This window comes from Pelodiscus sinensis, chromosome 11 (genome assembly GCF_052426305.1).
Source record: "Pelodiscus sinensis isolate ZL-2025 chromosome 11, ASM5242630v1, whole genome shotgun sequence".
In the NCBI taxonomy this organism is placed as follows: Eukaryota; Metazoa; Chordata; order Testudines; family Trionychidae; genus Pelodiscus; species Pelodiscus sinensis.
This window is the reverse complement of record NC_143062.1, coordinates 18927961-18955862: the sequence shown is the minus strand read 5'-3', so window position 1 is coordinate 18955862 and position 27902 is coordinate 18927961. Positions and strand designations below refer to the sequence as shown.

The following is a 27902-nucleotide window of genomic DNA, read 5'->3' as shown; positions in this document are numbered from 1 at the left end:
TTGTGGGGAGGCTACAATGACGACAGGCGACGGGGTGATAAATAATACATTTTATTTCTAATAAATTATAAAAATACAATACAAATCCTGAGCTCTGCCTGTGAGAGACAGGGTGTCAGGGCAGGATGGGGGTGGGGAGCTGAAACAGCCAATCCTCTGTGCTCCAGGCACGTGGCTGGAGGATGGTGGGACTAGGGGCTGCCGCAGGACCCCTTCCTGGTTCCGTTTCCTCTGTCGCTGCCATCTGGGGTGCGACGGGAACAATCTGAGCTCACTGGCTGAGCTGGGGTGAGAGCGGTGCCTTCTCCTTGCCTTGCAGTAGCCCTGGGAAGAGACAGGACCCCCAGTCACACCTGCCCCAAGTGCTCCAACAGCCCCTCCTCCAGAGGAAATCCCCTCCCTGACCCCCCCATTCCTCCTCCCCTCTCTTCTGGTTGTTGGGGCAGACTCTCGCTCTCTGGCCTCCCACCAGTATCTGCCCCCCATGTCTCCTCTTATCCTGGGGTGACTCCCCCATGTTCTTTTTATAGGAGGGTGACACTCCCTCAGTTCCTGCCCCTTAGGTTATGAGGGTAACACTCAATATCTGGAGTAATGCCTCCCCTGTCCCTGCCCCCACAATCCTTGGGGGACACTCTATCCCCCCATCCAGGAATGACACCTCCCCACCCCCCAACACCTCACCTCTCTCCTCGCCGCCAGAACTGGGGCGTCTCGACCCCTCCTGGGCCTCCCAGGAGGCAGTGGCCTCCTCACGGGAGCCCCCCAGGAAGCCCAGGGGCCGCTGGCGCTGGCGGAAGCGCTGGCGGGGAGTGGCATCCCCAGCCCCAAAGGACTCGCTGCCCAGGACACGGGAGCTCAGTTTGCGCCGAGTTAGCCGCAGCTGCACCCGCTGGGCATCAGACAGGCTGAGCACACTGGTGGCCTTGCGCAGGGGTCCGGGCGAGGCGGGGGCACTGGAGTCTGTGGACGGAGCAGGGATTAGTGGGGCAGGGGAGGGAGAGTGTTGCATGGGAACACCTTGCATTGCTGTCCCGGAAGCCTGGGTCCCCTCCCCTGTTCTGGTCTCTCCACCCCAGACCCTAATGGGTGAAGGGTCCCACACTCACCCCCATCAGGCGTGCGCCCATCCTGCCCCACAAGTGCTGGCAGGTTCTCAATGCTGCTGGCCCCCTCGGCCAGGGGGCGCTGCTGCTCCCGGGAGGGCTCACGCCGCGGCTTCATCAGCTTCTTCATCTTGTCTGCAATCCAGTTGCTGCTCTTCCTGTGGGGTGGAGAGTGAGAGTCACATGCTGGGGGGCCTAGGTGAGCCCTGATATGTATCCTGGGGGATTCCACCCCCCCCACACTGGCCCATGCAGGGGCACTCTGGTCAACTGGCAGTGAGGGTCCCTGGCTCAGACTAGGCCTTGGGGGGTCGTAGGCTCTAGGGGGGTGTCCCAAGCTTGGGGTATAAGGGAGTCCCCTGCCTTGGGCCAGCGTTGGTGGCTTGGTCTGTTTCAGATAATGGGGGGCCCAGGGTGGCAGGGAAGGATTCTTGGCTGGGGGTCAGGTGTGGGAATCTGCATGGCTGGATTAAGAAAGGGGCATTAGGGATGCAGCCCAGGGCCCTGGGCTAAAGAGGGCATCTTAGCCCAGGTTCCTGGGCTGCAGCCACTAAAGCCCCTGTGATCCCGGCCAGCCCTTCCTTGTGGGAGGAGGGGGAAGAAGCAGCTCTGTGCACTCTCTCCCCACCCCCTACCAGAGCCGGAGCCACATCTAGGATTGTCAGGCGGTTTCAACAAAAATCCCGGACACACTTGACATGACATCACAATCGATATTCCGTCTGATTTACAACACACCGGACATTTCTATTTTCTCAATTTGTCTCCCAAACAGAAAGTTCAAATACTGGACTGTCCGGTTCAAAACCGGACACCTGGCAACCCTAGCCACATCACCGTGAATGGCAGGAAGCTGTCCCCAAATTACCCTCACCTGGAGCCTCTGCCCCTGCAGCTCCCACTGGCTGGGGGTTGCAGCTAATGGAAGCTGCAGGGGGGCAGTGCCTTCAGGTGAGCATGGGGCAGCGTGAAGCCAAATGGCAGCTGCCCCGGGTAAATGCCTTGCACCCCAAGCCTGTGCTCCAGCCCTGAGCCCCCTCCTGCACCCTAACTCCCTTCCAGACCTCACACTCTGCCCTGAGCCTTTTCCTGCACCCCTAGCTATCTCCAGATGCTGCAACTCAGCCCTGAGTCCCCTCTTGCATTCCAACCCCCTTGGCTCCAGTTGGAGCCTCCTCCTGCATCCCAAATACTTCAGCCCAACCCCAGAGCTGGCACACACTGTTGGAGCCCTCACCCGCTCCTGCCTCAACCCACGGCCTGCTCCTGCACACTGAACCTCTTGTTTTGGACCCCACTGTAGAGCCTAGGGGGTCGCACAAGAGTTAATCTGGCCCTGGGAGTCCATGGCAGTGGGAGGGCACTGCAGCTTGGCTGAGGCTGGCCCTGGGGAGGTCTGTGGCTGGGGCCAGCCTGGGGCGGGCGGGGGCACACTCACTTGCTCTTGGGCAGTGCTGGCTCCAGCACCCGGTACTGGTCCATTATCTTCTCCACCAGCTTCTGCTTCTCCCGGCGCAGCTCGTTCAGCTTGTCCCTGGGGAGCAAGAACCAAGCAGGGTCTGGGGGTGATTTCCCTCCTCCTGTACTCCCCATCCAGACTGCCATGTGCCCCGAATCACCCATCTGCCCCCCTCCCTGCACACCTGCCCCATGGGCCCGAGGGAGCCCCAAGCACATGCTGCCAGCCTCCCATCTGGGCACTCGGAGGTGCTGTTCTGAGTGGTACTGCTCCTGGCTCTCCACACTCAGCTCCAGTGGCATAGGGTGCTGGGGGTCTGGCAGAGGGTGGGAGGCACTCACAAGTACTGGCGCTGCTCCGAGTGGTACTGCTCCCGGCTCTCCATGCTGCGCTCCAGCAGGGTGCGGTTTTCCTGGCTCAGTTTCTGGATCTCCTGCAGCAGGTGTCGGTTCTCCTCCTCCTGGTTCCCCTTCAGCTGGGCCAGGAGCTGGGGGGGGGGGGCAGCAGAGATATTAATAGAACAGGCCATGGCCCTCTGGGCTGAAACCCTCTCTGATCAGGGCTTCAGGGGGGACCAGTCCCCATTGTTAGCTTGGAGCAGGGGGAGTGGAGCTGTGGAAGGTGTGAGGGAGCCTTGGTTTAATTAGGTTGGGCAAAGGTGGGTTGCTCCTTGCAGAGACCCAGAGACTGCATGTGATTCCTGGGGTCAGGACCAATGCCTATGGAGAATGGCCACCCTAATTGCCCAGGTATTCGGCACCTGGTGACCAAGGACCATGAACGGCCACCTCCTTAGGAAGCCAGCAGGGTGTGACCAGCTGAAAGACAAAGGTCTGGGGAGGGGTCAGATGGGGTGATGGGTGGGCTGTTGAAGGCAGGGGGCCACTGCTGAACTGTGTCTAAAGGGGCCAGGGGGCTCTGGAGTGACCCGGATGGACTTTGCTGTAACTTTCTGTTCTCTCTGTTAATGAAGCACTTTCTATGCTGTGCTCCAGATGCCTAACAAACCCCTCGCAGTTCCACCGCTGGCTGAGTCACTGCACCTTGGGGAAGCCAGGGCTGCGCTGCTCCCTTTGGGGGGTGCAGGTCTTCCCCAGGTGTTCAGTTTAGATGGACTCGCTCAGGGGAGCTCACAGTGCGACCCAGGGCTGTTGTAGGCTCCAAGGTTTGGTCCCAGGAGGCAGTGAAGGCGAGAGGTCTGCTGTAGCATGATCCACCTGGGGGCTCACACACTGGAGGGACCCTCCCAGGGACTGATCCAGAGCACCAGGCCTGAGAATTCATGGCCGGCGGCTATGGAGGGTGCATTGGGGAGAGCAGGGCTAGGTAGACAAAGGCATTGGGCAGTGTGTGTTTGTGGGGGGCTCAGGCTGGGGGGTGCCAGGAGTGGAACTGGGGGCAGCAGGGTTGTGCACCTTGCTCTGGTCCTTGTAGGGATGCTGGGGAGCAGAGGTACCACAGGCAGAGTTAGGGGGTTGAACACCTTGCTCTGGGCAAGACCTGAGGGGTTCAGGCTGGGGTGGGGTTAGGGAGTACCAGAGGTTGTATACCTCACACTGGTCTCCGATCCGGCCCAGTGCCATCTCCAGCTGCTGGTTCTGCTCCCGCAGGGCAGTGCCCTCCGCCTCCAGCCGCGCCTGCTCCAGCTGCAGCCCTGTCAGCCGACCTCGCAGGCCCCGCAGCTCCCCCTGCTGTTCCGCCTGTGCTCGCTCGGCCGCTGCCAGTGCTGCCTGCACCCTGTGTGGGGCAAGGGGTCAATGGGGGGGCTCCGAGGGGGAAGTCCATACGCTGAACCCAGTGCTAGCCCCCATCTCCCACTTCCCTATATCCCATTACCTCCTATCTGCTAGGAACCCCCCATCTCACGGTCCCCCAGTTACCGTGCATGCTCCTCCTGCAGCCGGGCGTGCTGCTCCCCCAGCTGCCGGTGTTCCCGCTCAGCCCCCTCCAGCCGCTCTCGCTCCCCCCGCAGGGCTGCCTCCCGCTGCTCCAGCCCGGCCTGCTGTGCCACCAGATGGCTGTGCCTAGAGGGGAGAGAAAGGGGGGAGCAGCATGGGGCGAGAGACTCCACGTGGCCCCCATGAGGTTGCCTCAATGACCCCTTCTCCTTCATGATTACCTGCTTTCCAGCCCCACCTGCCAGGCCCTCCACAGTCATCTGCCCTCTGCCCCTATTTGCCTTCCCTCCCATGCCACCTTGCGGTTATCTGACCAATAGCTCCCTGTGCCCCTCCGGAGTTAACTGGCTCGTCACACTTTTGGTGCCCCCCCAGGGTATCTGCTGTGGAGAAAATAGGAATTACTATCATCCTTGAATGAATTACATTGTGACTCAGTTTCCTCACTCACTTGGTATTAGCCCCTCCCTCCTAGGGGGTGGCCAGTTTCTTAGGGCAGAGAGCAAAAGGACAGCTGTGAGCCATAGAGGCCTGTCTAAGCTAGGTGCGTGATCCAAGAGTGGATGGGATCAACCCAGGCAAATGGAGGACCCTGGAGATGCAGTGTGGACAGCGCAAGCCAAGCAGTGACAAGGACAGCGGGAAGTCAGAAGGGGGGTGTCCATCAATGCAGTAATACCCCCCACCCCCAGAAGTAAGAGCTAGGCTGAGGGAATTCTATCCACTTAGTTGCATCTACAGAGTAGGTTAACTGGGTCGCCCTCACTCCGGCCATGTCTGCACGACAGTTGGGTCCCACAGCGCCAGAGCGCAGGTGCTTCCTACATCCCCAGGAGGGTGTTTTGTTGCTGTAATGAACTCAGCTCTCTGCAAGAGGGCCACTAGGTTGACGGAAAATTCTTTCCATAGACTTGCTGCGGCTGCCCTGGGGGATTACGTGACCTAACTCCAGTGCTCAGGGCACAACATTCCTCAGATCTGAAGATTCCCTAGGAGTTGAGTCGATCTAATTTTTAAGTGCAGCCTTCAGCACAAACCCCCCGGGGGGGAATGGTTCACAGCCCCTTTTGCACTAAGGAAGGGACTTGGGATGAGCTTCCTGACGGTTAGTAATTCACACTCACTCCTAGAGTTAGGCCACCAGTACAGTCCCCTAACTAGGCCGAGGCCTCACTAATTGGCCCCAGAGCCCCAGGTCTAGCTAGCATTGCCCTAGCCCAGTTTTCCTCCCTCTGCAGAAAGCTGTGAGGTGAAGCCAGTCTGCTCCCAAGCCAGTCTGCTCCCATGCTCTCTGGTTTAAGCTTGGCTTCCCCAACCTGACAGGGGCTCTTTAATGCTGGGTTCCAGTGGATAAATAAACGTTGCTTGCTCCAAACTAGGGATGTAATAGGGTAGTCAGTTAATGGATAAGCAAAAGCTTATAGATTAATGCTATCGACTACATGCATTTCCCTCCTCCCTGCCCCCCGGCCTTTGCTGGTAAATTTTTAGCAGGCTGGTCAGCAGCCCAGCTCAGTACTGGCTCATGCCAGGTCCGGGACCCACCCCTGCTGCAGCTCAGCATTTAAACTGTATTAGGAGCCAGGCGGGCAGGCAGACCGGCTCAGTTCCGGCTCACACAGGGTCTGGGAGCTCAGCCCCGCACCTCCCCCCGTACAGGGGCTGCTGCCACCCCACGCTGTGCAGCAGCACAGGGCAACAGGTCTTCAAGGGGAGCTGGTTTTTAAACTGGCTCCCCTCATGGACCTGCTCCCGCCTGGCACACCATGCTGCTGCCTCTGATACAGAGGCAGCAGCGCAGGATGGCAGGGGGCTCCTCGGGAGTGGGGGCTGGAGCGCACTGGCTGCCAGCCTCGTCCCCAGGGACTATAGAATAGTCGACTAACCGATAAGAATTCATGAGGTTAATGGACTATTCAGTTAACCCATATTTAACATCCCTACTCTGAACAGGCTGGGCTGGGCTGGGCTTGGCTAGGTTGCTGCAGATCCACCCTGGGGACTGGCTCCCTTGAAGGTATAAAGCTTCTCTGAACTCAGTGGGATGGGCTGGAGAGCCACTGGGAGCTCAGGGGATGCTGGAGCCAAGCCCCAGCCCTGGGCAGGTAGAGCGGCAGACTCAGCACATAACAGAGCTGCTCCCAGAGGAACTGGGAGTACCAAGCCTTGGAGAGCCAAGACACCTTCCAAAGGATAGCCTGATGTGCTGCCCTCTTAGGCCCTCTCAGCCGTGCTTCCCCAGGGTTCCTGGCCCTGCAACTCCCCATGTTCCCTGGGGTTACCTGGCCCATCACAGCCACATGTCCCCCACCCCTGCCTGGGGGGCGTTACCTGGCTTGGTGTCCCCAGCCTCTCCAGTTACCTGTCCTGCAGCTGTCGGTGCTCCTGCTCCAGTGCCCGCAGTGCACCCTTGAGGCTGGCCTGCTTGCTCAGCAGTCCCTCCAGCTCGGCACCCTGGCGCTCGTGCAGCAGTGCCAGCTTGTCATGGTTGCGCACCAGGCCTTCGTGGCGCCCGCGCCACTCATCCCGTTCCTGCCGGGCCACCCGCACCTCGGCCTCCAGTCCTGCCAGTCGCTCCCGCAGCTCCGAGGACTGGGCCTCCAGTGCTGCCTTCTGAGACAGCAGCGCCGCCTTCTCCACCTGCCAGGGGAAGGGCAGTGAAAGACGAGGGGGGGGGGGGAATGGACAGAGTGAGAATTGGGGTGGGGCAGTGTCTTATCTGGAGGTCTGGAGGGTCCCGCACTGGATCTGGGGTTGGGGCAGGAGGGGGAGCCAGGGATGCAGCATCTCACCTGAGGGCTCCACACTGGGCCTACTTGTGGGGCACAGGTGTTTGGGGGCTAGTATCTTACTAGAGTGCGCTGCACTGGATCCGGGGGGGGTGGGGAGGGTAAGAGGTGTGGGGCAGGGGCAGTGTCTCCCCAGAGAACTGGTGAAAGGAAGGAAGGTGGCAGGCGGTGCTGAATGCTGCCCTCTAGGACTGGAGGCCAGTTGCCAGGGGAGTTCCTTAGGGCCCAGTCTTAGATGGATCCCCCTGAACATTAGCACAAAAGAAGGATGGGAACAAAGCCTGCTGAGGACAGGCACTGAGCCTTTGTCAACACAAAGAGCTGCACCGTACCCAAGGACTGGGTAACGCTTGGGGGCTGGAGTGAGTGATAGTCTCAGGGTGGTAGTGTGTGGAGTGCACAGTGACCAGACAGCAGTGGGAGGGAAGGGGGGGTAAGAGGCAGCATCCATGCAAGACAAAACTCTGAGTATCAGGACTGTCCCTATGAAATCGGACGTCTAGTCACTCTAGAAGTGCACTTAGGGTCTAATAGTTCCTCTATAACCTTGGGGTTCATCTCCTGAAAGCCACAGAGGGCAAGAGAGGCCCCAGGTACGGGCCCAACACAGGATGCCAGGAGCCACTGTGTGATGTGGCTGCAAAAAAGGCCAGTGGGATCCAAGGCCATATCTGGCGAGGTGTTTCAAGTGAGATAGGGAAGCATTAATGCCCCAGGCTGAGGCACTGGGAAGTCACCTGCAGTCCTGGTCACCCATGGTCAGGAAGGAGGGGGCCAAACTTGCCCGGTGCCGAGAAGGGCTCCCAGGCTGCCCAGGGGAGAGGAGAGCTGGTCTTAGAGAGCAGCCCGAGCCAGCTGGGCCTGTTTAGCCTGCCTGGGCAAAGACAGGGAGGGGACCTGGCTGTGTCTATAAATACGTGGGGGATTTTAGCTTCAGGGAAGGAAAGCAGCAACTGAAGCTAAAGGCTGATGCTGGCACAAGAACAAATAGGAACAAACTGGTCAGGAATGAATGGAGGCCCGATCTGCACAGAAAAGTTATATCAGCAAAGAGACCTCAGTCAGACGGGGCCCCGCCCCGCGCAGCTTGATTCCTCTGGGAATGGGATTATGTGGTAGGATTGCTTGGGGGGAGCAGGCAGGGCTCGGCAGCCTTGGGAATCCTTTCTGGTTTATGTCGTATGTTCCTAACTGCTTCAGGGCTTTAGCCAGTCACCTGTAGGGCCAGGAAAGGGTTTTCACCAAAGGTAATTCTGGGTTGGGTTTTTTTTGTCATCCTTTGAAAGGTGGGGGACCAGCCACAGCTAGAGACAGGACACCAGGCAGGAGGGGCCAAGCGCTGAGCTGCTCCAGAGAATCTCCTCTCTAGCAGCCTGGCTGGTGGGCGCTGGCCAGTTGCTCACGGTTCAGCTGATCACTAGATTAGGGTCTGGGAGGGAATTTCCCTTGGGAGTTTTCACCTCTTTCTACAGCAGTGGCAGGAGCTGGAACCACCTGGACATGGCTCATCTCAGCAATTCCTTGCCACTGCAGGAGCCTTGGGGGCCCCTCAGTTTCCTCTGTACTCTGCCTGGGGCTCAGAGCAGGCCAGTCTCCTAGGGAGCGTCTACACTGCACCATAACTCAAAATAAGATACGCAATTTAAGCTACACAAATTGTGTATTTTATTTCGATGCTATTTCAAAATAGCTCATTTTGTCATTTGGTGCTGTCTACACAGCGCCAAATTTCAAAATAAATTGCTGTTCCAAAATGTCCCTTACTCCTCGTAGAAGGAGGTTAACAGAGGCGTTGGAATAGTGAGCCCGAAATAAGGGGCTTGCTGTGAAGACACGGGATAGCTATTTTGGGATACTCCGGTATCCCGAAATAGTGTTGCAGTGTAGACGTATCCTCAGAGCACTGGCTGTTGGATTAGTGGTGGTGATTTGTCAGATTAGACGATCTGGGGTCCCTTCTGGCCTTCAACTCTCTGACTCAATGGAGAGCCCAAACTGGGCCCAGGGGGGAACAACAGAGGGCTGGGAGTACACATGGGCTGTCTCACCTGAAGGGCCCCACTCTGGGCCTGCAGACGGCCACTCTCCTCCCGTAGGCCTCCGCTCTGCCCCTGCAAGCTCAGCAGCTCCCTCTGCAGGGTGCCCAGCTGAGACTCCAGCTGCCCCAGCCGCCCTGTCAAAGCTTCTTTCTCTGCCAGCAGTGCCGCATTCTGTGCAAGGAACATCAGCAAGTGAGGGGGGTCCCCAGTAATCACAAAGGGCCTCCACCCCCACAATCCCTGCCCCTCCTGTGGGGAGAGGATGGGATCCCCATGCCCCAGTCTCCGAGGAACCTCCCATTTTATCCCCCCTCCCTGTCTCACCTCAAGAGGCACCAGATTCCAGCTCCCATCCACCCCACCGCAAAGGAAAAGCCCCTCGAATACACCCTGTGTCCTGGACTCACACTGCGCTCCACCTCAATGAGATGCCTGCTCAGGGTGTCGCTCTCTGGCTCAGCCTGAAGTCCCAGCATGGGCTCAGGGGCCCCCTGGCCCTGCTCCTTGGCCCCTGGCACCTCAGGCGGTGGGACCCCAGTGCTGCTCTTCACCTGGACATGGAGAACAAGGGAGGGGGTGAAAAGGAGCAGGTGGGAGACTACTGCAGCCCTGGCCTCTCCCAGCAGGAGGCACTGAGGGGTGACGGAAGGGGATGTCCGAGGGGTGAGGGTTGGGGGCACTGGGAGTGAGAGTATGGGTGTAGGGAGGGGGAGGGCGGAAGGTATCTGAGGGGTGAGGGCAGGGGACACTGGGTGTGTCACCTGGCACAGCTCTTTCCCCAGGTGCTGGTTCAGGGTAAGCAGTTCCTCCACTCGGCTGCGGAGGGCGCTGATCTTCTCCTCCTTCAGAGCCAGCATCTCTTTGAAGGATGACTCCAGCCGTTGTTCCAGGCTCTGGTATTGACTAGGGTGAGAGGGGGGCACATTACACCCCAAAGCCCCTGGAAACTGCCCCAGCCCCTCCCCAGATCCCTACCCCTGGCCCTCCTTTGCCCAGTTCCCCCTGAGATCCCTGTCCCCAGTACAAGTGTGGGCATGGCTTTACCTTTGCGGGGTGCCTTGCTGCTCCTCCAGGAGGCGCTGATCCTCCTCCCTCCGCTCCAGCTGCTCCTGCAGCCGTACCAGAGTGGCCTCTCGCTCCTGCCCCTTCACCTTCTCACCCAGCAGCTCCTGCAGGAACCAACAGGACTCTGAGCACAGAGGGGGGTGCGGCCAGGGCTTCCCCTTCCTACCTTCGCTACCCAGCCAGGACCCTGTGCACTGGGAGGGCGGATTCCTGTCACCATTCCCTGTCCCGCACTGTCACCTGCAGCAAGCCCGCCCATCCCACTCCTGGGAGAGGCCAGGCTGGAATAGCTGGGAGCGCCGCAAGACCAGGACCTCCACCCCTCCCTACAGCACCCCCTGCTGGGCCAGGCCAGGCTGGAGTAGCCAGGAGCTCTCTCCTGCTCCACTCCTTGCAGCTGTGCTGCTCCCTGCCCCCGGAGCCCTATTTACCTCTCGCAGAGCAGCTGCAGCCTTGCGCTCGGCTGCCAGCTGCTCCCGCAGCCCCTTGCTCTCCTGCTCCAGCTCCCGCAGCCGCTGCGCTGTCTCCCTCAGCCCGCCGAGCTCCAGCGCCTGCAGCCGGCTCTGGGCCTCGAGCTGGGCAGCTCTGCGGCCCTGTTCTGCCAGCGCCTCCTCTTGGGCCTGGGCCCGAGCCCGCAGATGCCGGGTCTCCTTGTCCAGCTCCCGGCGCTCTTTCTCGGCCTGACTCAGCACTGCCTCCAGCGCCCCTCGCTCGCCCTCCAGCTGGGTCAGGGCTGCCTTGTGTTGCTCCAGCCCGCGCTGGAGAGTGGCGAGCTCGCGCTCTGACACCCGCAACTCCTCCGCAGCCTCCCGCGCCTGTTCAGCCTGGCGCCCGGCCCGCTGCCGCTCAACCTCCAGATTGCCCCGGGCCTCTGCCAGCTCCCGCCCAGCTTGGCTCAGGTCTGCCCGCAGCATCTCCCGCTCCTTCTCCAGAGCCTGGGCCTCCGCCTCCAGCTGCTCCAGCAGCAAGGACTCCAGGCGCCGCTGCTCCAGCTCCTGCCGCAGCCTCAGCAGCTCCTGCTCCAGGCGCCCCCGTGCCTCCTGGGAGGCCGTCAGCCCCTCCAGGGCCTTGGTGTGCGTGGCTTCCAGTCGGTGCAGTGCGTCCTGCAGGCTGGATGCCCGCTCCTCCACCTGGCACAGCCGGCGCTCACTCTCTTCCAGTGCCTCCTGCTTCTCCTGGGCCCAGCTGCCTTTGTCTGCCTGGCTCTGCAGAGACTCCTGGGGCGAAGGGGAACAGAGCAGGGGAGACATTGACTGGCGTGGCAGGGGCACCTGGATTCCCAGATCCCTAGCCACATGCCTGAGCTGCCCTTGGATCCTTCGCCCAACCGCTAGGGAGGCAGGAATCACCTCCTCCTCCCCCAACACTGTGCCCAGACATGACGCAGCACTGGATCTGCTCCAGATAAAGACAAACCTGGCATCAGCACCAGGGACAGTTCAGCAGCTTAGTGGGATCCATTGCCCCCAGCACTGCTGTACTGAGGGATGCCTTCTCCTGCCCCCACCAGCCCCAGGCACCTCCTTCCCCGTGTGGTGGGATCTCAGAGCAGGTGCCTGCCCCAGGCTGATCACCAGGGATCCAGGCTGCCTTTGAGCCTCCTCGTACCCATGTGTCCTCCTGGCCAAAGACATATAAACCTCCCCCAGACTGAGAGTAAAGCTGGATCCCAGGGCAGCAGCACATGCTGGGGACTGGCCTCCACTAACACAGACTCTGGTAGAAGCCTAGCTCCCAGGCCGGTCTGAGGACCCTGTGATGCTCTCTGGGCCTGGCCAGGCTGCCCGGCCTAACCGGCGATTCTCCCTGGGCACATCGCTTCCGGAGCCCAGGGGTCTGACTGCAGTTGGCCTGGCGGGAGGAGCTCACAGAGGAAGCGGGGGGTTGGGAGGCTGGCACCCGAAGGCCCAGTCCTGGAGTTGCTGAGGCCTGGGGAAAGTGGCTCTGGCACACCAGTGGGGTCACTGCCCTGTCAATCCACGACAACCTGCAGCCAATCCACTCCCCCCAGGCTCTGCCACAGCATGTGTCTCCTCCCGGGGGGAGTGAGGGGCTGGCCACTGGGAGGGTGTGGTGGTGGGATTCCCACCTGCCTGCCTGCTCCTCCAGCCCCTCACTCGGGGTTCCATGCAATGGGACTGACGCCTTCACACTGCAACTATGTGGGGGCACCATGCTAGGGGCACTCCTGGGCCTGCTGCCTCCCCCTGCAGCTCCCCTCTACTGCCCAAATGACAACCTTTACACAGCGTGCTGTGCCCTGCCCCGGGCGCCGTGCCCCACCTCGCGGTGCCGCTGCTCCTGCAAACTGCGCAGCTCCTGCTCCAGCTGCTCCTTCTCCCTCAGCAGGGCGGTGCTCAGCTCCTCCCGCTCCTGGCAGCTCTGGGCCCGCTGAGCTTCCAGCTCTGTCCCCAGCCGCTGCACCTGTGCCAGGCAACTGGGGTAAGGGGGACTGGGCTGACATGGAGACAGACCCCCCCCCCCACACAGGGACCACCCACGGAGATACCCTTCCCCCTGAACCCCCACACACAGACCCTCCCCGCTCACAGCCTCCTCCACAGAGTGCCTTTCCCCCACACTCTCCATCATACAACCCTCCTCCAAGACACAGCACAGACCCCCTCCCTCTATCCTTCTACCAAACTCCCTCTACCAAAACACAGCACAGACCCCCTCCCTGTAGCCTTCCCCAATACACAGACACCCCCCCCCCAGGCTTCCCCAAAGAGTGATCTCTCTCCCCAACCCCCCATACAGCCTTTCCCCCAAGCACAACCCCCTCATCCCCAAAAACCAATCATCGTCCTGACACATGCTCAACTCCTCCTGGCTAAGGAATGGGACACAGGCGTGCCAGCTCCAGTCCAGCCATAGGACCAGGGAAGTGGTTGGCTGGGGAATGAGGGAGACAAGGCCCTGAATACTTCTCTTGGAGCCCCATCTCCCTCACCTCCTTACTGAGAGCCTTATTCTCCTGCTCAAGGCCCAAACTCATGGGTTCTCCTGGGGTCTCCAGTGCCTCCTGCAGCTTCCGGCGCAGTTCCTGGTTCTCCCGCTCCAGTACTAGCAGGCGGCCAGATGTCACCTCAGTCACCTCGTAGCTCAGGGACTTAGGAGCCTCAGCCAGGTCTGGGGGGAGAAAGTGTCACATCAATGAGCTGGGGAGGGTGGAGAGCTGGGAGGTCTGTAGCCAAAATGTAGTATTTTAGTGTTGGTATCAGAATAACTATAATGATGGTAATAAATTCTATATGATTTGCTTATCAGTTCTGTATGGTTCTCTGCTTCACCCCACCTTGCTTCTAGTGGTGATTTGAACCTGGGACCTCTAGAGCTTAGTATAGGAGCCTCTACTGCTTGAGCTAAAAGCCAGCTGGCTCTCAACCTAGGCTATAGAGCTCCCTTGTTCTTATCTCTTACTGTAAGTGGTCTAGTGCCACTACAAGGGACAGCAAACCACACCAGGGATCCGTCTACACTGTCAGGTTTTTGCGGAAGAGGAAATGCAAATGAAGCACTTATTAGCATTTCTCACACTCTCATTTGCATATCCTCTCCCCAGTCTTTTTGCAGAAGAGGTTTTTGCACGGAAAAACAGAGTGTAGACGGGGTCATTTTGAGCAAAAAAACTCTTTTGCGCAAGAACCCTTATTCCTCATTGAGGGTTTTTTTGCACAAAATGATCCAGTCTACACTGCGTTTTTTTCCGCAAAAACCTTTTCCCCAAAAAGTATAGAAAGAGAATATGCAAGTGAGAGTGTGAGAAATGCTAATGAGTGCTTCATTTGCATTTCCTCTTCCGCAAAAACTTGACAGTGTAGACGGAGCCTTGGTGTGTGGGTTACATAAGCATCCCAAATTAATTTGTGTTTCTTATTGGCATTGCAAATGAAGTTATGTAAGGGTCTTTTGTTAGTTCTTTAATAACTATGTAATCTTTTGTCTGAAACGTTCTGTAAAACTGTTTAGTGGGAGAGAAAGATTGTGTGCATAGTTAAGGATAAGTGTGAGAGCCATCACAAATGCCCAGATGGTCAAGATGACGAGAGAAACTTGGAGATTATCAAAAAACACCCATTGTGCCCAAGGCTGAATGAATTGGTGAAGTGATGAACCTTGGGGACAGCAAAGGTGAGAAGACAAACAAGAGATAATCATGGGAAGCCTGACAATAACCACCTAAGAATAACTGCAGGAAACCCCAAAGATTAGCACCACTTAAGGATGAAGGATTGCAGCATGACACTGCAAAACCCATAGACGCCAATGGGAATTTATAAATATAAAAACGGGGTGGTTTTGCCAACTCTGGGTTCAGTCCTGCAAAGCACCTCGAAGATTCGGCTCATGACCGACAGACCCTAGCTCTGGAAATTTCCACTACATGCACCTGACGAAGTGGGTCTTTGCCCACGAAAGCTTATGCTCCAATACATCTGTTAGTCTATAAGGGTATGTCTACACTACCCTCCTAGTTCGAACTAGGGGGGTAATGTAGTCATTCGGAGTTGCAAATGAAGCCCAGGATTTGAATTTCCCGGGCTTCATTTGCATGATGCCGGCTGGCGCCATTTTAAAATGCCGGCTAGTTCGGACCCCGTGCCGCGCGGCTACACGCGGCACGGACTAACTAGTTCGGATTAGGCTTCCTATTCCGAACTAGCTGTACGCCTCGTTCCACGTTCCATGAGGCGTACAGCTAGTTCGGAATAGGAAGCCTAATCCGAACTAGCTAGTCCGTGCCGCGTGTAGCCGCGCGGCACGGGGTCCAAACTAGCCGGCATTTAAAAATTGCGCCTGCCGGCATCATGCAAATAAAGCACGGGAAATTCAAATCCCGGGCTTCATTTGCAACTCCGAATGACTACATTACCCCCCTAGTTCGAACTAGGGGGGTAGTGTAGACATACCCTAAGGTGCTACAGGACTCCTTGTCGCTTTTGCAGATCCAGACTAACAAGGCTACCCGTCTGATGCTAGACCCGAGCTCCTCACTCATGTTCAGTCTAACTGGCTATTAGAGGGACTTGAGCCACAACGGACTGGTAACTATAAGAACACCTGGGAGGTGAGGGATGCAGCTTTTCATATTGCATTTTCCCCTGAAAAAGATTCTATGTGCTTCTTATAAGCATTACAGGCCAGAGGCGAAGCAGAGAAAGAGGCACTCACCATTGGGAACTTCATTTGGCTCCTGCTCCTCTTCCCAGGACAGGTGCACAGGCTCCCCCAGATTCTGTCTCAACTCCCCCTCCAGCAACACCTTCTCCTGCTGCAGCTCCTCCAGCTGCTGATGCTCCCTCTCCCGCTCCTGGGGGCAGAGGGTGACCCGTGTGGGAGTTCTCTGCAATGGCCTTATGAAAAGTGGGCATCTCCCTGTTGGCCTTGGTACAGTTACCCACTAGCTGCAGAGGGGCTACCGTGCTTTTCCTGGCACAGAGCAGGAGGCATGAGGGTCTGGCTCAGAGCGGGGATACATCTGCAGATCCCCAAAGACAGCAAACTCCAGGCTGCAGAGGCAGCTGAGGAGTGTGGCAGGGCTGTGGTGGAGAGGGAAGAGAGGTGTCGGGAAGCAGGGCGAGGAAGAGCAGGGCTCACAGCCACACCGTGGCACCCCTGGCATGAGCAAACAAGGGGTACAGGGAGAGGGTGGGTGGAGCTCAGGGGCAGCAGGGCCAGGGCATGGCAAAGCAGGAACTTTGTCCTGAGCCTGCATCCCTCACACTAAGACCTCTGACCGGTGATGAACGAAGGTGCCCTTGTTTTGAACCAGGTGCCTGGTGTTGCTGCCGTTGCTGACTGAGGCCTCACAGTGTCACGTGGGGGCTGGATTTTTCAGGCCCCTGAGCCAAGCTTTCCAGTGCAGAGCAGGCCTAAGGAGTGTTGTGCCCTGACATGGGAAACCTCTCTTGTGAGAGGATGGCTCCGCTGGACTCACTGCAGGGAGCCATGGAGAGACACTGGGGTAGCTGGAGCCCAAAGCCCCAGTTCTGGAGCCATGGAGGCAACAGGCCTGCCCTTGCAGAACGGTATGGATCCTGGAGGTCCAGCACGATAATCGGGCACCCCCAGGAGATGGGTTAAAGGCTGGGAAAGAGACCAGACCCTGTGAATCCATGACACAGAGCCTGCTAGCATAGTCTAAGAGGCTCCTGCAGTGGGCACTGTAGGGAGGGTCAGAAGGCTAACGGGGGGCAGAGGGGAAGTCTCCAAGGCACCGTAGGGAGTAGGGGAGGAGCACTGGCTGTGAGGGAAGGTCCCAGCCACTCCAGCCCGCCTTTTCCAGAAAAGGGCATGGGGGGAGGGGAGACAGATGGGGGAGAAGGGCTGCAGCATTTATTCCGATAAGTCTGTGTGACCGGGTTTCCCTTGCGCCTGGCTGCCTGTCCCAATGCACAGAGCTAGGACTGAGCAGGGTGGGGAAACGGACACAGAGGAGAGCTTCTCAGGAGACGCAAAGGAGTGACAGGAACAATGGCAAGCAGGAGCAGTGTCCTGGTGACCCCACTGGGCTGGAGGATGTTCCTCTTCCCAAGGCTCAAAGGATCCCTGGTCTCTCCTCTCAAGTCTCTAGATCAGGTTGGGGTTGAGCGAATGGGGAGAGGCCAGCCAGGCTGCCAGGGACAAGGCTGGCTGGCTGACAAACACAGAGGCCCACTGACTGACCCACGCCTGTCACCAGGGGCTGCCCTGAGATGCGTGAATCATGGGATCCCAACTGGCACCAATGGGGGGCACTTGGGGAAAGCCCAGCAAGGGGCAGAGGCAGTTAATCTAGTAACAGGACAGGCTGTGTGCAGGGGCCTGGAGGGGGCACTGTGGAGAGGCTACAAGGAGCTGTTTGAGGCCAGGGGTCTCACCTCCTCCATTTGCTCCAGTTGACTCCTCAGCAGCAGATTCTCCTTCTCAAGCTGGGGCAGGCGCTGGGCACGGGCACGGGCAGATTCCAGCTGCCCCTCCAGCTGGGCCTTACTGTCCAGCAGGGCCTGGGAGAAAGCTCGTTCCTCCTGCCAGGGAAAGTCCCATCAGAGCCCCCCACCATGAAGCCCCGCTGACTGCCACACAGCCCCCCTCCTTCCATTAGCTCCTTCCAAGACTAGCAATGGAAAACCACCAGGCCCACTGTAGACAACAGAAAGCACTGAGAGGCAAAGGAGAACCACTACAACAGACAGGGGACAGCCCCGGCTAGGAACAGAGACAAGAGGCTGTTTCAGTATCACACAGAGTGTGGAGAGGTACCCTGGATACATTCACTGAGGAAATATCTTATGGAGTGGGGTGTTTGGGTCCTGGTTTCTGTGAAGCCAGCTCTGCAGCAGAGAGGAGTTTCATTAACTAGCCAAGGGAATTGTTCCTGAGCACTTGATGAGTTTGTTTTGTATGTAACTTCACGTCCTTCCCTCTCATTTTTGGTGGAATCTCTGTTCTTGCTTAACAAAACCTTTCGGGGTTTTATTATAAGTATGAGGGTTACAGGAGCAATGATTCATGATAAAATTAATTAACTGGGGCCCACTGCTCCTCTGGGAGGCAGGGTATGATGGGAAGGCTTCAAAGGGGCTCAGGACTGGGGTGCACCTACTGTTACCCTGCAAGACAAAGACAGACGCAGCCCAGAGCAGAGTGCATAGTGGCTGACAGGCTGGGGGGTAGGGAGCTGACACCCAACTATGAGCAAGTCTCCCTCTTGCTAGGGATGGGGTAACAAGGTAACTCACAATCCTGGGTACCCTGAGAACTGTCACACAGCCCGTCTCTGTGTCCCTCCATCACGCCTCCTGCTGAGAAACACCTACTGGCCTCCTGAGCCCCTTGCAGTCCCCCCAGCTCCCACTCCTTCTGCCAAGAAAACCACCATGCCACCCTATCCCCCCGCCTTTATTAGGCTGTAGATGGTGCTTGGTCCTGTCATGAGCACAGGGGACTGGACTTGACAATCTCTCCAGGTCCCTTCCAGTTCTATGATTCTATCATTGGGCCTTCACCCCTTATTATGATCCCCACTATCACTCCACTATCACCCCATTGTCCCTCACTATCACCCCCGCAAGTCCCTCACCAGCTCAGAGCCTCCCACTGCCTTGTGACAGAGTGGGAATTTTGTAGGGTTTAGCCTGTGTGCGCCTCAATTTCCCCTCTCTGTTGCATGGCTTGGATTACATTTGCTTTCAGGGCTGACTCAGTCATGGGGGCCGTGTCTCACCTCCCTGCCTCGAGGGAATGAAGAATTTCTAAGAAAGTGGCTGAAACTGAATGGCTCAGCTGGGGCCAGAAGAGACAAGACAAGCTCCAGAGCTTGGATTTACAGAGCCCCCAGCTGGTGACCGGAGGGCTGGGGGTGGTGACAGGCTGGGGGCTGCTGGAAATGGCCTGGGCCCTCTCCCCTGAGGACAGGTCAGAGCGTGACACAGTCTGGCAGTGAGGTTGCTGCAGCCTGACTGGGCTCTAGGCTGGGCATGGGCCGTTTCCTTCCTTTCTCCGTGCACTTTGGTGTCCTTGCATTAAGCCCTGAGAGCGGACAAGTCTCCTGCGAAGCCCTGGAGGGGCAGTCTCAGCAGGAAGGGACGAGGGGTCCTCCAAGAGACTGTTCCAAAGCTGAGGGAATAGCCCCGCCCCTCTGGATCTGTCACACACCCCATAGCTGCTGTGTCTCTCCCACCCCGTGCCACCTCACCTCCAACCTGCCCCGGCACAGCTCCAGCATGGGCAGTCGCTCCCTCAGGGCCGAGAGTTCCCCTTGCAGGCGCTCAGCCCGGGCTGCCTTCTCCCGCAAGGCATCCAGCTCATCTCGGTACAGCCCTGCCAGGCGTGCCTCACCTGCCACCGCCCGGTGCTGTGAGAAAGAGGCACTGGGTAAGAACCTGGGGTATTGGGAGTACCGAGAACAGGGGCAGGGCCCAGGGCAGTGGGCTAAGGGGAACAGGGGAGGGCACTGGGCAGGGGGAAAAGGGTCAGAGCACTGTTCAGGGCACTGGGGAGAGGAGGTGTGGAAATACAGTCTCAGCACCCTGGCCACCACTGCGGATGGGGTTAGATCCTGACACAGAAAGGGCCCTGATGCAGGGGATGGGGTGACAGCCCAGGGCATCTTGGGGGGTGGGACAGGTGGGTGGCAGTGACAAAGGGTGAGGGGCAGGCTTAGAGCGGAAGCGTGATATGGGGGTGGGCAGGCAGGGCCATAGCAGCAGGAGTGGGAGGGCAAGGATACAGCTGGGATTAATGGGGGGCTGTGGGAGGAGTTGGGGATGAGAAGAAAAGCTGGGGGGTGTATGCCCCATGGAAATCTCATACATGCAGAGGGCAAGGAAATGGGGTATAAGGGTGGGGGCATGAAGAAAGTGGGTGGATTTGGGGGATGTGGGAAGCAGGGTTGAAGCTAGGGGGGAGAGAGTTTAAGATGGAGGGCTATATGAGGGATATTGGAGAAGCAGGGTGGGTGGGAGGCTGGAGAGAGGGTTGGGGGAGGTCACAGGATGAGCAATGAGATGGGGTGGAGGGGAAAGGGCAGGGTGGATGGAACTAGAGGAGCGGGGTAGGGTTGGTACCTCTTGTCGCAGCCTCCTCAGCTCGGCCTCCAGCTCCTGCAGCTCCTGGTGCTGATCCAGCAGCTCTTCGGCCTTCTCCTCCCTGGTGGGATGGGGTCAGAGCCCCAGGAGGGCACGTTAGAGAAACCCCATGATCTCCCCCCACATACACTCACCCTCATTCCCAATCCCATGGACAGCCCCTCCTCAGTGGAACCCCCATCCCAGGCTTCCCCATCTTCCTGGCCTTTGTGCCCCCCAGTCCTCTAAGGCCTACACCCCTAATCCATTCCCATCAGTGCCCCCCCCACTCACAGTTCCTGGCGCAGGCGCCGGGTCTGGCTCCGGGCTTCAGCCAGTTGCACCCCGAGGTGCTGGCAATTGTCCCACGACCCCTCGGGGGACATCGGGCCATGGGGGGGTGAGTTCTCCCGCTCCTGTTCCAGCTCCCACAGTCTCTGCAAGAGAGCTGGGTTAAAGGAGAGCAGGCGGCAACAGGTGGGGTGGGGAAATTTCAGGAGACAGCAGGAGGGGGAGAGAGATAAAGGAAGCTGAGTGAAGGGGAAGGGACAATGGGGGGCAGAAGTATGGGGACAGCTCAAGAAGACAGCATGAGGGGGAAGTGGTAACAGAGGCTGTGGGGGCAGGGGAACAAGGGGGCAGCGGGTGGAAAAACCCCAAGAGATGAGGGGCTGTGGAGAGGGGAAGAGCCCAAGGAGTGACAGGTTTGTATCCAAAGACCCTCCTCACCTCAGCACTTGCATCCCGCTCCTGCACCAGGTTCCGCAGCTGGGACAACAGATTCTGCAGGACCTGTGCCAGCTCCGTGGGATGCAGCTCAGCCAGCGCCCCCCACTGCAGGCTCAGCACTACCCCTGGATCCTGTGTCACCTGCAATACCAGAGCAATACAACACAATTCCCTGTGTGCCTGCCCTGGCACATGCCTGAGGGCCCCTCCTCACACAGCTTCCCCTCACACGGCTTCCCCTCACACAGCTCCTCACATGGTCTCCCCTGGTATGTTAGCTCCTCACATGGTCTCCCCTGGTATGTTAGCTCCTCATATGGCCTCCACTTGCACACAAGCTCCTTGCACAGCTTCCCTTTCTATGGCCACCCCTTCCCACAGACCCACATCTCATAGCCCTTACACAGCAGCTCCTCACACGGCAGTCTTACCCATGCCTGCTGCCTGCACAAGTGCTACAGCATCCCTGCCTACAGCTCCCCAGTTACCCTCACAGGCCCATATGCAGGAATTACTGTGGGTGGGGGGTGCGTTTTTGTAAATGTGGACCACAAGGGTACAAATGCACCCCCCAGGGGCGACGGGGAATCAACCCAGCCTTCCCCCAGCCAGCCAGAGCATGGGGAAGGGAGGCTCAGGCAATGTGCCATTCTGGCCTTCCCCTGGCTGGCCACAGCACGCCTACTAGGGAGACCATGGGGGGGGGGGGTGTTCGCACCTTTCGCACACACACCCCGTGGTATCTGGGCAAGTGCAGCCTGGCACTGCCTGGTGGGGTGCCACTTAGTGACTGCCCAATGGGAACTCAACTGGGGGGACCCAGCTAATAGGAGCAAAAGGAAAGGTCATGCCCGGGGGGAGGTGTCCTTACCTCCTGGATGGCACCAGCCAGCACAGTCTGAGTCTCAATGTCCAGCCCTTGGATCTGTTCAATGATCTCTGCCTTCCGTTCACACTATGGGAGGAGGCAGTATGGGGCAGGGTGCAGAGGAGGAGGTACAGGGGATGGGATATGTGGGAGGAGGGCAGAGGGATGAGGTGGGAGCACAAAGGGGTGGGTGCATAGGAAGGGGTGTAGGAGGAGGAGAGGCAGCATAGAGAGGAAGGAGTTTGGGGAAGGGGAGGAAGCACAGAGAGGGGGAGGGATGTGGGGTCACAAAGAAACAGCTGTCAGACAGAATGCTGGGAACATTTGATTTTCCCTTTTGTTGCTAAGAACAGGAACAGCTCCCCAAGCCCAATGCGCTCTAGGCCCAGCACTGTAGGCAGTCGCCTGCCCCTAGATGGCTGCAATAGAGAATCTATCATAGCCCTTGACAAGTTGTCCCCCCAGTTACTTCCTGTCAGTGGGACAAATTTACATCTTATTTCACATCTGAGTTTGTCCTGCTTCATCTTCCTGCCACTGGACCATATTAGACCTCTGGCTGCCAGGCTGAAGAGCCCTTTGTTAAATATTTGTTCCCCATTGGGGGCAGGGGACTGGATTCAATGACCTCTCGAGGTCCCTTCCAGTTCTAGTACTCTAGGATTCTATGTAGGTCACCCATCAGTCTTCTCTTCATTAAGCTGAACAGACTGAGTTCTTTGGGTGTCTCATGTTTTTTAGTCCCTTCATTGATCTTGTGGCTCTTCTCTGAGCCCTCTCCAGTTTCTTAGCAGCCTTCTCAAATTGTGGGCACGCAGTCTGGACATAGGAGTCCAGTAGTGTTCGAACCAGGGCATCACAGGCTGAGGGGGCAACGGAGAAACATGGGGCTCAGGGCCACTACATCCCTCAGAGACACCCCGAGAAAGGGAGAGAGACAGATGCCGATAGCTTTGAGGATTCTGCTCATGCTGCAATCCACAGCTCCACATGGCAGGTGCAGCTTTTCAAGGCTCGGGCTCATGAAAACACACTGACGATGGCCGATGAGAGTCTGACATAACTGGCTAATTATTGCTTGAAAACGCTGTTGGCCAGTCTCTGGATCTCTCTGGCACTGTGCTTCAGTTTGCAAAGGCAAAGGCGAGAAAAGCGACCTTGGTAACTAAAGGATAAGGGTAACATTCTGAGACTGCCACCAACTGTAACATTATTTAATTCTGGTCCACTTAATGTTGGGGCACAATTTGTTTTTTTTGATGTTTGTACATTTCAGTTATTCTTAAAATTAACAAGTTTCTGTAAACTGAGAGGAACCGATTTTGAATTTGCGTATACATGGCATGAATAAACACAGATTTACAGCTCCTAGCATGCACATGTATCATCTCATATGACAGGGACAAAGCAGGCATGCAAATCATGCACCAAAGTCATTAAAGGGGCTACAACTGCAATAAAAATAAGTTATTCAAAAGTTTAACAAATGGAGGGTGAAGCTGTTCGTCGCTTGGGGCACCATTTGATCTGAAGCGGGCTCTGACCAAGACTGGATGTTTTGTTCTAAGATCTGCTCAATAAGTTCAATCAGGAATTGTTTCAGGGCCAGCCTACTGCTTGCACTAGACAGGAGCCAGACTAAACGACAACAGGCTCTTCTGGCCTTCAAATCTATGCTACCCCAACCCCGGGGGGAACCTGCATTAACCCCTGGTCCCCCTGAAAGGCTGCTCCACGTCCCAGCCAGCCTACTGGGGGCACAGGGAGACAGACTCCTCTTCTCCACTTCATTGCTACTGAGAAGGGGATCAGCAAACCAGGGACCCAGCAGTGACAGCTGCACAGACCCTCCTCACTGGCAGGGTTCACTCCCCCACACCCTGGATCCCCCACATACCTGCACAGCAGCCCCCAGCAGCAGCAGCAGCAGCTTCCGCATCGCCTCAATGCCCTGTTCTGAGACCGCGGGAGAGAAGGGTGAATACAGCCTGCGAGAGAAAGACCCCCACCCCTCCTCCAAGGAATCAAACTCCAGAGCCCATCGAGCCCAGCATCCCACCTCTACCAGCTCCTGAGAGCACACCAGAGCTATAGACCCAGTTACCTGTCAGGGGGTCTCTGGCAAGAAGCTGCACATTAGGGGGAGTCATTAGAATCAGCTGCTGCAGGTCATCCTGCAAAGGTCAGAGGTTGGATGTAAAGAACCTTTGGCTGTGGGGAGGGGTTCAGGGTTGGTGGGTTGCCCCTGAATCTACCCTATGTCCTCCAGAGGTGTCACTGGGGGGGTGAGTGACTCCCCCAGCTGCACGCCAGGAGCTGCACAGACGCTGACCACTTCCCCTTCCTGCCTGCCCCTGTGGATTGCACATTGCAGAGGTGAGAGAGGAACAGCTCCCTGTGCACGTAGCCGGGCAGAGCCATGGGCCAGCAAACACAAGTGTGCAAATGCGAGCACATGAGAGTGCACTGCTGACAGAGACACAAGTGTGTACATACGAGAGCACAAGAGTACACAGGTAGGAAAAGCGAGGCAGACTCAAGCATACTCCACAGGCCCCCAGCCACACCATGCCCTGGAGGACAGAGTTCTCTTTGGACATGCTGCCCCACATCCTAGCACCCCCACCTGGTAAAAGGCATGAAGCTGCTTCAGCAGGGCACGCAGGGTCTGGAGTCGCAGGGTCTTGTCACCCTGCTGGCTCTGGGGTGGCCGAGTACCCCAAGGAGTTGGATCTCTGCTGGGGGGAATGCAAAGAATGGGTGAGACAACCCCCCTGCCTTCCAATTGGGCCCCACAATATAGCCTGGGGTCCCCATTTATGCTCCTCAAGCATAGTTGAGAGTTCCCCCATTGCTCCGCTGTTGGGCCCCCCCCAACACAGCCCCGTCCAGCCCCTCCTCAAGGCCCCACAGCTGAGTCACCTATCAGGGTCAGTCCCTCTCTGCCCTTCACCTGGGCCCCTCAATGTAGCACAAGTCCTGCACTGCCTGCCCAGCTGAGCCCCCAGACAGCCCCAGCTCCACGCTGTCCTTCACCTGGGCCCCTCAATGCAACACAAGCCCCACACGGCCTGCCCAGCCGAGCCCCGAAACAGCCCTAGCCCCGCATTGTCCCCAGCAGGGCCCCTCAACACTGCACAGACCCCCCCACTGCCTGTCCACATGGGCCCCCAACACAGCACAGGCCCCCCCACTGCCTGCCCAGCTGGTCTCTGAGCTCAGGTGCATCCCCCTTTCTCATTGCCCCTCACTCACATCAGCCTCATGACCTGGGTGAGGAAGGCTCCATCCACCAAGTGCAGGAAATACTTCCGGGCCTTTGCCTGCTTATCTGGGGCGCTGGGGCTTTGGGGCTCATCCTGCGCCTGCCCCAGGGGCACCAGGCTCTCCAGCGTCCTCACCTGGGGAGCAGAGACAGACAGCACTGTTTCTGCCCCTCCCTGGCCTGGGCCTGACCCCAGAGCCTCCATGCCCAGGGGTCCCTGCTAACTCTGACTCCAAAGAGTCAGGGATCCCAAGGAGCTTCCTGTCCCGCCCCGTGCAGTACACACACGATGTGCTTCCCTCCCCTGGCCATTTCCAAGGTGCCTATGGGAGGCCAGACCCAGGCCCAGGATGTCTGACTGGGGCTTGTGCCGACCCCATGCCAGGCTTGGGGATAGGTTCCCCCATCCTTGTCCACCCAGATCACTCCCAACCCTTCATAGAGCACCCCCACATCACCCCAAAGCTGCAACTCACTTCTTACTCCCCACTCCACCCAAGCTCCCATTCACCCTAACTGCCTCCAGCCCCCTTTCCTTATCTAGCACCAAGCCCCTCCCTGCTCCATGCTAGAAGGGTGGGTATAGTGTCCCGATTGCAGGGTATGAGAGAGCAGCATCCTGCCCTGAGCCAGCACATTTCTGTGCTCTCCTCCCCACAAGGGGCACAGCTCTCCACAGGGGAACGGCTCTCACACCCCCAAAGGGGCACAACTCCACCCAGGGCACAAATCCCATCCCTCCCCGAGAGGCACAGCTCTCCTCTCCCAGCAACACTCACCCATGTGACAAGGGGACCAGAGACAAAATCCCCCAAGCTCTCCAAGCCACGCCCGTCCCCATCCATCGTCTGCTAGGTCTCTGTGGTTGGTGCGGCTCCCACAAAGGGGACCCCAAGCCCAGGTGCGTCCGCTCCCCCCGCCCCAGCTGGCTCCCCCCACTCCAGTTTTCCGCGCTGCGCAAAGAGGAACTTCCGCAATCACAGGGTGGGGAGCGGTTGTGGGGGGGGCAGGGATGTCAGGAAACCAGCACCCACGGCAGCGCTACTGTGGGGTGGGAGGAAGGAAATCCCCACCGGCACTTACCAGACTTCTGAAAGCTGCCGGTAGGTCTCTCCACTCCTGGCTTGGGGGGAATTGGGGATACCTCCCTATGGGCCCGTCTACCCTGCCATCCCATCTCTCCCCTGCTCTAAATCAGCTGCATGGGCCCCTCTGGCCAGTCCCTCCCTCCCTCCTGCTCCAGATCAGACCTGTATCTTACTCCCCTTCTAGGTCAAACCCCTGGGCATTCCCACCGTGAATCAGACTCACGGGCCATTTAGCTCAGCAGCCTGCTTCCAACTGTGATCAGCCCTAGAGGAAGGGCCATGACAATCAACAGCCACAGAGCAGAGCTGGAGCCGAGGTGATAGGAACCCCACATCAGGGCAGGACCAGCTCTTTGCCTTTAATTGGGGGATGGGGTGTCAGACCGCCCCCCCCCCCACACACACACACGTCACCACCTCTCCCCATTAAAAACCTGAAGGCATTATTCCTGGTCAGATCCTGAAACCATCCAGCAGTGAGGAGACCCACAGTGCCCCATAGAGGACAGCTGAGCTGCTTTTTAACACCTCCCCCCCCAATCCCTGTGATGGGGAAAGCAACACAGCAGTCCCCCTGGGACACAGTTCTCCCTGAGCCCCTTTCTTCCAAACCCCACCTAACTGTCCCCCAGGAGTCTCCCAGTACCCACAATTGAGGGCAGTGTTCCCTGTAAGCTGAGCACTTGTGCGGCCACCCAAGAGAGATTCAGGTGCCCACCAGCTGATTAACAGAGTGCCCACACCTGGGAGAATGTGTTTCTACTGGTGGTGCCCATCCACTCATACCTCAGTGCACATAGCAAAACTTATTCTGCACATGGATGCAAAATATTAGATGGAGCACTGGTTGAGAGGCCTGCCCTGAAACCCCAATCCAAGGAGATGGGTCTCCAATTGACTCACATCCTGCTCCTTATGTGTCTGTAGTGCCTGGCCCTGGGTGGGGACCTGCTTTTGATGAGGTCTGTGCAGCACTGGCCTGACAAGGGCTCTGAACTGGGACCCAGAATACACCTCTTAAATCATTTTAGGCCAGAAGCAAATCTGCTTCTCATGCTGGTGGTAGCTGCAGGGGGACGTGCTGCACCCCCTGCTGCTGTGGGGGTGGGAAATTGGCCTCTCAGCGCTGTGTATTGCTCTGGCTCAGGTTCCATCTGAGAAGCCAGGACCCATTGTGCAAGCCGGTGGAAGGAGCCAGGGTTCCTGGCCCTGGAGGCCAGAACACAGGGCAGAGAACACAGGAAATGGCTGGGGCTCCTGGGCTAGAGGGGTGGGGGTAGTTGGGTTCCTGGCCTGAGGGGGAAGGAAGCCTGTGCTCTCTCTGGGGGAGGTGGAGAGTGGGGCTCCCAGCCTAGTGAGGTGGGAAGTCAGGGCTCCTGGGCTGGAGGAGGGGAGCCAGGGCATTGCAGGGCAAGAATTCTAGCACCCAAGAAGCAGTTTCCAACCACCTCCTTCCCCATTCCACCAGACATGAGGCAGTCCTGGCATTTGGTGGAGCACATGCGCCCCCCCATGGCCAGGCAGGAGCCCACACCAAGGATCCTGCTTGGGAATGGTCAGTGGGGTGGGTCCTGCATCTTGGGGATGCTGAGTCCCACTCCCTCCCCCGTTCCCAGATCTTGTGACTGTCACCCAGGGCTAGGGGAGAGCATGACTTCAGGTGGGCCCCAGTTCATACACTCAGGCACCCTGGGGAGACTCACCATGGGGAGGGGGTTGTAGTATGACCACTCAGCCACGGCAGGGAGATCAGGGAAGCAGGAACCCTCCCCCATGACTCAGCAATGTTCCTAGAGCTCTTCCCACCCCATCTCTAGGGTATAGAGCCCCCTCACCCATCTCCCCCTGCTCACGTGGCCCCTCTCCAGCCTGTTTATTCCACACCCAAGGAGGAAAGAGAGGACCAAGAGATTGGAGAATGGGTGTGCAGGAGGCATGGGCAGGACAACATGCTGGGGTGGAGGGGAGCTGAGCAAGGTAGAACTGGGGGCTGGCACATGCTGGCACTTGCTTCCCCCCATGCTCTCTTTGTGGCTAGATTCCCC

General features: G+C 58.2%; 1 protein-coding gene across 4 annotated transcripts; it reads right to left on the bottom strand.

Moving 5' to 3' along the window:
* Positions 1 to 44: 44 nt before the first annotated feature.
* Positions 45 to 27771, bottom strand: CCDC88B (coiled-coil and HOOK domain protein 88B). Of its 4 annotated transcripts, XM_075939039.2 has the most exons (27): positions 25549 to 27771; positions 24760 to 24905; positions 24131 to 24242; positions 23609 to 23678; positions 23402 to 23460; positions 21508 to 21591; positions 20637 to 20777; positions 20202 to 20344; positions 19908 to 19989; positions 19037 to 19195; positions 17220 to 17366; positions 15532 to 15670; positions 13310 to 13488; positions 12640 to 12780; positions 10788 to 11573; positions 10336 to 10460; positions 10053 to 10194; positions 9699 to 9842; positions 9301 to 9462; positions 6826 to 7103; positions 4446 to 4589; positions 4116 to 4302; positions 2907 to 3052; positions 2545 to 2640; positions 1110 to 1264; positions 685 to 963; positions 45 to 324 (listed from the first exon to the last, which is right to left on the bottom strand). In XM_075939039.2, exons 1-27 carry the CDS (start codon positions 25612 to 25614, stop codon positions 272 to 274), a joined length of 4365 nt encoding a protein of 1454 aa, XP_075795154.2. In that variant the 5' UTR covers positions 25615 to 27771; the 3' UTR covers positions 45 to 271. The 4 variants fall into 4 exon arrangements, with proteins under 4 accessions (XP_075795154.2, XP_075795155.2, XP_075795153.2 ...); XM_075939040.2 differs by lacking the exon at positions 24760 to 24905 and having other exon boundaries at positions 46 to 324; positions 24131 to 24239; XM_075939038.2 differs by lacking the exon at positions 25549 to 27771 and having other exon boundaries at positions 46 to 324; positions 24760 to 25532.
* Positions 27772 to 27902: the final 131 nt, after the last annotated feature.